This window comes from Bacillus rossius, chromosome 8 (assembly GCF_032445375.1).
Source record: "Bacillus rossius redtenbacheri isolate Brsri chromosome 8, Brsri_v3, whole genome shotgun sequence".
NCBI lineage: Eukaryota > Metazoa > Arthropoda > Insecta > Phasmatodea > Bacillidae > Bacillus > Bacillus rossius.
Genome location: NC_086336.1, coordinates 54,034,649 through 54,047,871, shown reverse-complemented (window position 1 = coordinate 54,047,871; position 13,223 = coordinate 54,034,649). Strand labels below are relative to the sequence as shown.

Genomic DNA, 13,223 nt, shown 5'->3' with positions numbered 1-13,223 from the left:
TCACCCACACCTTCTCCTGGAGGGGGTTGGCTTCGTTCCCGTCGATGGGAGAGGGGATGAAGGGTGGAAATCTCGCGCGACCCACCAGGGGATAATCAGCGGGGGTGGCACCCCGCGACTGGGAGGAGGGGGGGAGGTGTGCAAACAGGCGGGTTGATAAGGGATGCGCGCCCTTCTCGGCTAAGAGCGATCAATCCTAAAAGGGGCAACAGCCGGTTTGACGCTCTTGCGTGAGACAACGCAACCCGGGACCCCACACATAACTTATAAACACACAACTCTGAACAACACAACTTAGTAACTTCACAGCTCGAAACACACACACGCTTATAACTATCACAACTTATAAACACACAGCTTAGGTTTTTCATTGCTTAGAAACACGTAACATAAAAAATATACAACGCTGAACTACATAGCTTAGAAACACACAACTTAGAAGTCAACTTAGAAACACAACGCCTAACCACACCACAAAACTTAGAAACGTTTTAACTTAGAAAATCGTAACTTAGAACAATCATAACTTAGAAATTTCTATCTTGTGTGTTTCTAAGTTGTGTGTTTCTAACTTGTGTATTTCTAAGTTATGACGGCAACCCTCGTAAAGGAGAAACAACAGGTTTCAAGCTCTGGTTTGTGACAATGCAACCACCTCTCCCTTCACCGGCTTCATGAAAGGCTGCAAAATTTTAAAAAAAAATTCACCATCAATTCATGAAGAGATGTTAACTTACTACAAACAACGCCAGAAACCTTTGTAAATACACGGGAACCAAGTTTTCTTATTTTAAGGGCCCAACCTACCACGGGCACACACGCGGTGGGCAGAGATTCAGATAAAAACAAGCGTTTCGTAAACTAAAGATATCCGAGTGGCGTCTGTTTTTGATTAGCATCTATAGAGTGTTGTATTTGTAAGCGAGTAATAATGGCTAAAAGGCGTGTTTTAAGAATAATTTGAACAACGAAACATTCGATATAGATTTTTGAAAACGCTCAGTGGGCTTGCATTACACCTTGATCTTCATTTCTCCGCCATATACTGTTATGGTTATCACTCAGATCACATAGTTGCACGGTGATAAGACAGTGCGCCACTTCAGAGCCTTGCTTTTAGGACGGTATTCCAAGTCTTCCCGGTAAGGTAAGCGAATAAGCATTGCCTTGTTGGGATACAACCGTAACAAAATTCGCGGGCCGTATTCCAGAACTTCTCCAAACCAAATCCCAATAAGGGAACGGATAGGCAGCCGTTTCAATAAACGGTGCTCTGCGCGAAGCTAGAAACTGATTCCAACGCATTCTAGTGGATGTTTCGAAACCATCGATACAATTGTTACGGCAAAAATACTTGAGATAGTAGCGCCATCGCACAAAAATAGAACGGCCTTTCTAATATTTTCAAGTACTTTAATAGTTGCGATTATTTCTCGTTATGACCATTGAAGCGTACAAAATAAATGTATTCCAGGATATTTTAAGTATGCTTATATATTTAAAGTTGATAATTATATTAAAAAAAGGTTAGTAATTTTGTGTTTTATGTATAAAATATATGTTTGTATGCCCGAAAAATTTGTGGCAGATTTATTTTTTGTATTTACGCCCTTTGTAATTTTTATATCATATACTTCTTTTCAGGTCACTTAATTTCTTGCTACTAAAATTATAGGTAAAAAGTATATATGACTTAATATAGATAGATACCTTAATATCATTTTTGTTAACTATTTTTATCATATGGTATATATGAAATAAATTTTTATTTGCACAATATTAAAATAAATGTTTTTAGTATAAATATTTGTGTGTATTAAATTTAAGTGTTGTAATAAACATTTTCCAACGGGCGCCTTAAGCCCTTTCAACCTCCTTGTTGAATATGACAGAGAATATAGGTACATGTGAAAGGTCCAAGGATGTATGATTTCCTTAGTGATAATTCTTTGGTTTTTGATGACTAAGTTCATAAAGTGCATAAAAAGAGAGAACTGCAAAGAAAAGCAATACTTCGAGAAACTTTTTACTCCGTGTTAGTGCCATTACATTGCCCGTTTATGGGAGCGAACTCAAATAAATTTCCAAAGTGCACATAACTAGTCGGACCTGGGAAGAAATGCAAAACTGTCTCCTAAATATCCCTCTTAATGACTTGTGTGGACTAGTTTGTCTAAACGAACAATATATCCAGAATTTGTGTGTAATATGTTAGATGGTTGATTTTTAATAGTTCTGTGCAAAGTATGAATCGTAACTAGCAGGTGATATGATTTTATTGATTTCCACAAAGAATATGCTTACAAATAAGGTGTTAGTATTCAGCCCTTGACCTAAATTTATCTTTTGCTGTAGTCATTAAAAAACAGGTTTAATTTTTTGTTCAAGAAACACATTGTTTCCTATTATTGGCAAGGACTGGAATTCATCACAGTTAAATATGTAGGAATTATACGTTCAACACGTTGGAAAATCGAAGCAAAAATTTCGACCATCTGGATGAATTTAGTCCTTCCAAAATTTGGCCAAAGTATTCTATAAAGATATTTCTTTGATGCTAGAAATAGAGTAACTCGGATTTCGCGCCAATGTAAAAAATTTCGAAGTGCTTCGGCGCTCATTGAAACAATCGTTCATTATCTCATCTCACTTTGGACTAGCTGGCTGAATTGATGCTGCCATGTTGGAATCAGTACAACATTTAAATTCTCCAAGATCAATTATCCCCTGCATCAGATCACAAATGCAGGCCTATATTGTTAAAAAAAACACTTAACAGATAATACTATAAAGTTTCCGCACACATAAGAAGTTATATTTCTATTGCGTTACTAAAATATTAACCTGAAAAATTTTAAAACACATATTATAACACAAACCTTGCAGGAAAGTAAATTAGAGCGTTGTCTAGAGGATAATGATGTAGTTTTCAGGTACCAAAATAATGTAAAAAAAACGGATAAAAAAATATTTTTTACCTTGGAGGCATTACTTTTCAATCAAGCATTGTATTATCTTGGAGGGTTTCTGCAGTGGAGTTAGGAATTGTCAGGAGTCTAGAAGTCCTTGTTAGTTTCGACATTGCCATATTGTTCCGACCGAAGCATTGCAAAAATGGTTCTTGAACACGTCTGATGGTTAGCAAGTATGAATTAGAATCTCCGTCGCTAAAAAAAAAAAAAAAAAAAAAAACTCTTTTTCATAAAACAGTGATTTGTAATATCTAACCTCGGTAACGAGCAAATTAATTTATGTTGAAAACACACTTACAATACATAATAAGAAACTCAAGACACAAAATTTAAAGTAGGTCTCTCTAAAATAATGCCGAGCGGGATAAACTCACGGAAAATTGTGTTTTCAACTACATTTCTGGACGCGAATCGCACGTAGTTTCCGCACCCGCCACTGCGAATATCGAATCATTCCATCAGCAGAGCGAAATTTTAAAACTATTTAATGAAAACGGCTCCGATGAAAGCGAAAAGAACACTTGAAACGATACTAAAGGAATTTCTTTTAAAATGCTGTCCATTTGTTTGTATGAATTAATCAAACAGTGTAACACCGCAAAGTCTCCCCTTTGTGTTTGTGAACAACTTTGGTTCGCGCCATCCACCACGGATGGCAGCACCGTGGTTGTCACACATTTCCGTTCCTTGGAAATTCCGGCGCAATCAACGGAATTACTCCCACCAAATTCCGTGTGCCGAGCACTGAGTGGTATAAAAAAAAATTAGTCATTTGTAAATGTTTCCACTATGCAGATACTATATTTCAGATAGTGTTTTGGGCAACAGTTAGCTGAAGAAGGAAGGTGGGGGGAAAAAATAGTGCGTGGAGTCCCTCCACGCGGAATAAGTGAAACTTCGTAATGTGGAAATGAAAATAGGAAGGGGTAGAAATGGATTTTTAGTGAAATCATATGGTTTCTTTAAGACAAACTTTATTAACATTGCTTACAATTCACAATTGATCGCATCTTTTAATTATCATTTTCAAGTGGAGAAATATCCAAATCTATAAAATTTACAATGGGATTATGATAACTAAAAACAGGTACGAAATGTTTGAGTTCTATTTTTTCAATATTTCTTGCAAAAACTGCATCAATGGTAGTTCCCCCTTTGGTTTTCACGACGCTCACACTGTTTACTTCGCTGCATAGTTAGAATACCACGCGCATGTGCTTGGAATATTGGTCGCTACTCGTTGCTAACGCTCGCACTGGCCTGTAGCAGGTATACTACGCGCATGCGTTTTGAGTGCCACGCATTCACTCTCGCTCTGTCTCTTTCTATTCCCCCTCCCCAGGAGCGTTGAACGTTTAACTCAACAGTGCTTTCATACCCCCTCCATGGTAGCGTTGAACATTTGACGCAACCTTGTTGGAAGTCGCATTAGAAGTTTCACTTCAAAAAAGGGTTTGTCACAGTTCCCGTGCAATCTTTCAAACATGGCCGCCCTCTTGTTCCCGGCAAAGACGTCATGTTGTTCTGCGCGCTGTTCGCAGGCGGTGGTGACGTACCTACTCGTCGACGTACGTGCTCAATCTTTCAAACATGGCCGCCCTCTTGTTTCCGGCACAGACGTCATGTTGTTCTGCGCGCTGTTCGCAGGCGGTGGTGACGTACTCGTCGACGTACGTGCTCAATCTTTCAAACATGGCCGCCCTCTTGTTCCCGGCACAGACGTCATGTTGTTCTGCGCGCTGTTCGCAGGCGGTGGTGACGTACTCGTCGACGTACGTGCTCAATCTTTCAAACACGGCCGCCCTCTTGTTCCCGGCACAGACGTCATGTTGTACTGCACGCTGTTCGCAGGCGGTGGTGACGTACTCGTCGACGTACGTGCTCAATCTTTCAAACACGGCCGCCCTCTTGTTCCCGACACAGACGTCATGTTGTTCTGCGCGCTGTTCGCAGGCGGTGGTGACGTACTCGTCGACGTACGTGCTCAATTTTTCAAACACGGCCGCCCTCCTGTTCCCGGCACAGACGTCATGTTGTTCTGCGCGCTGTTCGCAGGCGGTGGTGACGTACCTACTCGTCGACGTACGTGCTCAATCTTTCAAACACGGCCGCCCTCTTGTTCCCGGCACAGACGTCATGTTGTTCTGCGTGCTGTTCGCAGGCGGTGGTGACGTACTCGTCGACGTACGTGCTCAATCTTTCAAACACGGCCGCCCTCTTGTTCCCGGCCCAGACGTCATGTTGTTCTGCGCGCTGTTCACAGGCGGTGGTGACGTACTCGTCGACGTACGTGCTCAATCTTTTAAACACGGCCGCCCTCTTGTTCCCGGCAAAGACGTCATGTTGTTCTGCGCGCTGTTCGCAGGCGGTGGTGACGTACTCGTCGACGTACGTGCTCAATTTTTCAAACATGGCCGCCCTCTTGTTCCCGGCACAGACGTCATGTTTTTCTGCGCGCTGTTCGCAGGCGGTGGTGACGTACTCGTCGACGTACGTGCTCAATCTTTCAAACACGGCCGCCCTCTTGTTCCCGGCACAGACGTCATGTTGTTCTGCGCGCTGTTCGCAGGCGGTGGTGACGTACTCGTCGACGTACGTGCTCGTCGCGCTGAGCATCGACCGCTACGATGCCATCACCCACCCCATGAACTTCACTGGAAGCTGTGAGTACCGACCAGCACGGCAGGCCGGAGGGACGTCTCTCCGTCCGTCTTATCTCATCCCTGCGTGAACATGTTGTCCCCAGAACTCAGCGTCAAGCTGAGAACAGTTTGACAAACCATAAACAATTTTTTGACGTGACAGCGTCTAATAAATCGATGAACGCCGGCTGCACGCACGAAAAAGTGTCCCGTTACGCACATTGTCCCATTTCGCTGTGTCCCTTTACGCTCATTTTATATTGCTCTTTGCTAACCTGAACCTCCTAGCATTGCGACCGAGTCCGTGGCGTAATTCTGTTTTCATGCATTTCAATGTAACATTTTCATTGCTCTTTGCTAACCTGTTCCTCCTAACATTGCTGCAGAGTCCGTGGCGCAAGTATATTATTTTGACTGCATCATGCATCTTGCATCATGTATAAAAGTTATAGTTAAAATAATCTGTTCGTTACAGTAATAAACATATTTGAATTAATAAGTGCAAATAAAATTACATTTATCAATTAAATTGTAGATTTCACTTCACTCCTTTTTATCCATACAAAATAGTGATAATTCAATAAAAATAATACAATTTTATTCATAAAAGTATGCAATCATTTCATCAATGTTTTGTTATGACGTTGTCACGTTTAACTATCGTCCGTAAACCGACTTTACAGGCGACCAATTTTTTAAAGGAAACCCCGTTCTAAAGGGTACGTTAAATGTGCTCTTCAATCAGGTGCAAAAACTTTATTACGGTTCTGCAAAACCAAATTCTCGTCGTCTGGTTCCAAAAAGTGTTCACTTCTCTGTGCATACACGTGAAACCTCAGGATTCCTGCTTAATGCATGTCAACCCAGCACATTTACAGTACTGTCTTCATGTTACGAATCGTCGTGGGAAAAATTCAGTTGACATGTGTCAAAGTCAAAAAAATATGTAAGAACTAACTTAAGTACCCGGCGCGGCGTTGCCCGGGCCAAACACATAATAACATAGTGAACATCACTGCCGAGTTTCAAGCCTGTAGGACACAAGCTTGAATGAAAGGGAAAATTTTGATTTAAAGCCCCACTGATTGCACAATCTCTGTGCATGACTACGCATCAGCAATACCGGGACGTCAATTTTCAGCTTCATTTTGTTTGAAGGCAGGTAACCCCTAGGCAAGACGTGACGGACGCACCAAACGATAGCGAGTTACAAATTCAAAGCAACGTCATCTATTGACGAAGTTCCAAACTAAACTGCTATAAGCGCATTTATTTCGCTAGCAGCCGCGAACTTCACTAAGGGGGTAGGTTTCGCCAAGGAGAAGGATAGGAAGTAGACAAATCTTACTAGATGACCGTGTAGTGGACATATAGAAATGACACAAACTCACTGTGTGTCTATAACCTACCTCCTATGTTTTTTCTATTATAAAACTGAATTCACCCCTTTTTTTACTCCCTTAAGGATGGAATTTTATAATTATATGTAGTCTATGTCACTCTCAGGCCCATAAAATATCTATATGCAAAAAAATTATGTCAATACGTTGCTCCGTTGCTGCGTGAAAGGACAAACAGGCAACACAATTACGCATTTATAATATTAGTTGGGATTTGTGAGTTCCACAATTTACATATAACTATTTACTGTCTCAATTTAACCTAACAACGTATTCCCGGAACCTTTTTACGATTAACACATGTACAAAATCACAATCGCCAAAAAAATATCTGCATATTCCACGTTTTCTTAAGCTTTTTGGAGTTTAAAAAGAAAAATCGTAAACTTTAGGCCATAAAAACTTAATAAATGTATGTTACATTTGTTTGTAAACACTTCTGAATTGAAATTGTGATCCCTGACCGTCAGCCTGAAGATCCGGTTCAACGTATACCTCACAAGATATACGATCACCGTTCAAAGCACGACCGTGCAACAGAAAAATGTCACGATCCAGGTTCAAAGAATTTTCTGAACTAGGATCACGTATGAACCGCAATGGTGAAATCAGCCGTTAAGACAAATATAAAATATAAACCATGCCTTACCCGGGACTCGAATCGAAAGTTGGCGGGTATTCCCACTGCGATTGTGTTTCGGTTCCCTGTGGCCCCGAAAAAAGTTAAACTGTTGCCGCTATGTTAAGAACCTTTTTTAAAAACCACGCGGTACTGTTTGAGCTTATTGCAATTTCTAAATCGCATCGAATCTTGCAAAAAATATATATGATCAGGCTCACATTAAATTACTTTTCATGTCAATTTCTACGAAATTTAGCGTTCTTAAATCTGCACAGTAATAAAGGATATTTATCTAATATAAAAAAGTAACAGACATTTTCAAGCGTGTTCAATTGTTTTTTTATAATTGCAACAGCTTCTTCTTTCTGTCGGTAAAATTTTCTGCAAAAATGCCAGCTGAATACATCACTTAAGCTGCTAAACAAACTGGTTTCAGTTTTACTTATACCATTCCTTAAAAGGAAAAGCCCCATCCCATATAAGTATATGAGTTTTTCGTTCTAATTATTTTTTAGATAATTTTTAAATTATTTCCTTTCTTAATTATTGTAGTTTTAACGTAGGTACTTAATATGTTTGTAACCACCCAAGAGAATATAACTATATATAATATGTAACTTCATTTGGGTGACGTCAAAGTTTAAAATATTGACATAGCTAAAAAGTATTGTTCTCCAAAAATTTCTTAAGCTTTGTTCTATACTATTTCAAACCAAGAATTTCAACACACTTTCTCTAATACCTATCCGTTAAAGAGTCAAAATTGGTAATATGGAAATTTTGTATCAGTCCCATATAAATTATGTCAATAAACTTTTTCACAATTCTTATTTAGGTGTAAGGTATATCTGATAAATTGAGAAAAATTAATATTCGTGTCACTTACTACTGGTTTCGTAGTCAATTCAATTTCACCTGGGAAGTTATTTACGCTGATTGGTCGAAGACTACTTACTACAACCAGTGTGGACTCTGCTGGCTTTATAATTAAGAATTTTAATGGCTCAGTTTTCGTTAACGAACCGGCGTTTCTAATCAATATTTTCTTAAACAAACTATTAAATAGTTTTTATGTATATAGCGTAACGAGCTACTGGTGTTAGCGTCTATAAAACTCTCTGTCGCGGGGAAATGAAAACTTGAACTATTTTACTATCCACTTAACGTTCAACCAATTAATACGCCTAGTTTTTCTGACCTAATAGCAAGTTTTCAAGTTTTTTATACACTCGTTAAGGTGTAATTGTGAAATGCACATGGTACTTAAAACTTGATTACTTCGTAATTCAGGTCGTCGCGTACTTAATTTGTGGCTTCAGAAGATCAAGTTACGATGGTATATATACGACGTTATTTAAAAATCTATAAAGCAGCAACAAATTAACTGTGTGTGTTCTATCAAGTTTTTACACGTTTTTCACGTTGTACAAAACAAAAGTTTTATAGCTTAGCAGAAACTTACTAAGCATTTTTCTGTCAATTTATATATGACTTAAAAATTAAAAATTCTTACCATGTCTTGTTAGTGGCAACATCTGAAACATCAAAATAAAAAATCTCGATTGAAAATATTATGGTTTTAATTAAATACTATATTTGACACGTTGTGTGTGAACATATTTTGGTAATTTTTTAATTTCCCAGTTAAGAGTAAAGCATTTATTTAATTTGTGAAAAATATATCTTATTTTTATAAAAAAAAAATCAGTTTTCAAGATTATCAGTAATTTCGAAGAAGTCATTACCATACTCCATCTATGGACACAATAACTGCCGTAGTTTCGCACAAATTTCTTCCAGATTGATAAATAAAATAAATAAATAGAACATCTCTGTATATTTAGTTATCGTACAAAGCATTAGTTTTGAAAAGAAAGTGAAAAAAGATAAAAAAAAACTCTCTTTAACTCCCTTAATAAGACAAATATTGCGTCCGTTTCAGGTGAAATCTTAATAGTAGAACCAAAGACCTTTTTAGCTATCAAATTCGAAAAATTTGTTGTTGTTGATGTGGCATCAGAGTGCATGAAGACTTCAAATACTGCAAATATATATATATATATATATATATATATATATATATATATATATACATACATATATATACACTGCAGTTTAGAAGGAAAGTTTCTGATACTGTTTTTGTAATAAATTGTTTTATAAATGTTTACCGCAGCACTGAAATACTAAACAAAATTGGTCTTCGAGTTCCTTCATTCAAACATAGATCAATACGACCTTTTCGAACGTATCAAATAAAAAATTAGCTATCAAAACGGTGTACTGATAATTGTAATGATATTTTGAAAGATTTAGACCCTTTCAAAAGGGCAGAAATCTCAATGAAAGACATTTTGAATTCTTAATTTTCTTGCAGTTAAGATAATTTCTGAGGTAAATAATGCATTATTGTTATTTCATTAATTAATTTAAAATTTACAAATTTAGTTATTAAATTTTTTTAGTTGCCTTTTGTCATGTGTTTATCTTTTTGTTGTCCCATTTTATTGTTGTGTTATTATTGTGATTTGTGTATGTTATTGTTATTTTTTTGTAATATTTGTTAAGTGTCCACCTGTTAAAGGCTCTGACTGTTGGTAGGCACTCAAATAATTATAATAAATAAAAAAATATATGTGGTTTTTTTGTGTGTTATTCGCAAGCTTCTGTCGCCAGCAACAGTCCACACTCCCTGTTTTTTTCAGGGAGAAGAGCAAGGGCCCTGGTGATGCTGGCGTGGCTGATAAGCACCGTCTTCTCGGTGCCTATAGTCATATTGTACCAAGAAACGCAAATAGAAGGTGAGTGCTACAGTCCTCTGACGCCGCTAGACATTTACAGTAGATTTACGGGGCCTTTTCCAACAAAGAATCCAACTCAAATCAAACGAAGAGTTAGTTCTTCGTAATTTAAAATAACTGGATCTCCTTAGAAACCGCGCAGTATTGCGGCCTCTAATTTGTAGGTTCCGGTGTAGACAAAGGTGAACTCACGCGTGAACAAACAAAGAGTGTTCGTATGGACTTAAACCAGTTTTTTTAACGTTCTGTTGATGTACCAAGAATATTCTTTTTTGGATTCACGTCCAAAGCAAGTGAACTCAGTATCCGCAAATTTACGAAGATAGCCTAAATTCAAGATGATACCTGGATAATTTTGAAACTAGCGTTCATCGTAGGTTGAAGGTGAAAAAAAAATTCGACATTTGAAGTTTCGACAGATCAATAATAATAATTGCGGTCGTGGATAATTCATCTCGAGATTTTATTTTATGATCCGTCCCTCTAAATTTGTTTTTCTCAGATCATTGCAATTTTTGGTCAGCGTTTCATTTGTTTCGATGTAATACATTCTGTTTTTTTTTTTAATTCTGTTGTACTAAGCCTAGTTTTACTTGCTTATTTCGTGTAGTTTAGGCTTAAGATAAAGAGATTATTTAAGATAGGACGTTTCACTTGACGTACCAATTTAATTTGATTCCTGGTTTGAAAGTATGAGATCATGCCGTCAGTTTTCTGAATGTTTCACAACATTTGGTAAACTACTGCATCCGAAGTTTGTGCAATAAGCCTACTAATAGTTATTTTGAAAATTTATTTTCACTAAAACTGTATGAAACGGTATAGTTAAATACATAAACGTGTTTAAATTTTGGTGCTTTGTTATTTGTTAGCCATTATATCTATTATATCTATTATTTTGCCAATTTAAATATTAAACTGAATATTTTTGCATGTCAGTGAAATTTTATTAGAAAAAAATTTTAACTGGTCCATTTTGTACCCATTTAGAGCATTTTCAAGATTTTTTCACGTTAATATAAATTTTTACATGCAGAGTTTTGACAAATAACTAAAATATGTGGTCTTCAATACTTAAAGACATTTATGGAGTGTCTCATTATACTTATAAATAATAGGTTTTTGTATTAGTAATTTATTCAAGTACACTGATGTAACATTTAAACGGACTACGAACATATACCTATATCATCTGAAGCGAACATGTTTGCGGATAAAGCAGTTTCTTCTCAATTTTTCCTAAGTGCTATGTAATAATTTTTTTCATGATGTAGATTGTGTTATTTGTATTTTTTTTTACCAGCGTTCGTAAAAGCGGAATTGATGGTTTTGAAACGCATGTATATGAAGTAAAATTTATTGATTGAGGTAAACTGTACCGTTTACATACACAAAAGACAACACTGAGTAATTTTTTAAAAGCCGGTGGCTTTTTACAGTAACATAAGCTGCCGCACACTTTTAGAAATTCTTCCCTGACGTCGTTTATTTCAGAGCAATGATTGGACATTCATGTAAAAACTCTTACGAAAACATCACAAAAGAAAAATAACAAGAGTAAAAAAATATGTAATGAAAGACGCCAAAATAATTACTGAAAAATTGAATTTAGTTTTGAAAACTCGTTAATGAAGGTAAACAAGCATGGTTTTACTCTTTAATTTAATTGATCTTTCTTTTTTTCCTCTATAAAAAGACGCATCGGCTTGAAAAAAACACTGAGCGGTGATAAATGTTTTACTTTTTTTTTTTTAATTTTGGCTAGTGTCGTTCGAAAGTTGTTCCGTTTGATCAGCAGGCCACCCGCATTAAGTGTGCAAACGCACTCGTACGAAAAAAAAGGGGGGGGGGGAGTCAGGCTTTCGTTCTCAGATGCTGTAGTTGTATAAAGTTATTAATGATGACTTTATAATGTTATGTAAATTATCTTTATGATTTTTTTTTTGTTTCTCTAAATAGCGCACTTAAATCAACGCGCCATATTTTCGCCGTTATTTCCGGAAATATTAGTTATCCGCCGCCATGTTTCCAGAGTCGCAAAGTTATTGGCGTTCTCGAATTAAAACGGAACGCGGTCTGAGCGGAGTGGCGCTCGAAAGTTCACGCTTATTTCCAGTAACTTCTAGCAAGCTCCGTTTTCGGGTGAGATTTACTTTTTTTTTCGGGAATCTTCGCCAGCGGGACTTTTGTCGGGCTATCGAAAACTCATCACTTAAGCGCCGCTTGTTGGAGTGTCCTCCATGTTTGCTCCTTTTTTTTCTTTTAATTTTTCAAAACTCCGGGGTTGAGTTCGAAAGGAAACGAAGTGGCGGAAAGTTTCGGGTGGAATTCACAATCGACGCTCATTGAAATGCGCGACAGCTACCGTCGGAAACGGCAGATACGGCCAGGGGGGAGGGGAAGGGAGAGGAGAAGAATAAAAAAAAAAATTATTACTGCCTGGTAACACGATAACGCCATACGTTATTTGTTTTATTTATAACGGGACAAAAAAATTTTTTTTTTTTACTCTGTGCATGCAAATGCAGCTGGGACGTGTTATCCCGACCTCAATCAGAGAACATCGAGTCCGGGGGAAAGTGACGAGAACAGACGTGTCTCGCTGCTGATACATTTAAATTTAAGATTTCTCCCCTTACAGCTACCTGCCGGCAAACTTAAAACAAAAAAATTCCAACGCTTATACCCAAATTTGCTCCAGTTCCTTTTTTTTTAAAAAAAAAAAAAAAAAAAAAAAAAACTAGGTCTTATAACGTTGTAAAAAAATTTTTATAAACGGAAAATGC

The 13,223-nt window shown here is 37.3% G+C and overlaps 1 protein-coding gene across 1 annotated transcript in view; it reads left to right on the top strand.

Moving 5' to 3' along the window:
• Positions 1–5,382: 5,382 nt before the first annotated feature.
• The window catches only part of LOC134535376 (cardioacceleratory peptide receptor-like), a 103,805-nt gene continuing 95,964 nt past the window's right edge, over positions 5,383–13,223 (top strand). Inside the window, exon 1 of the mRNA XM_063374449.1 lies at positions 5,383–5,635. Within this exon, the coding sequence (XP_063230519.1) occupies positions 5,383–5,635 (253 nt within the window). The remainder of the gene's footprint in view (positions 5,636–13,223) is intronic.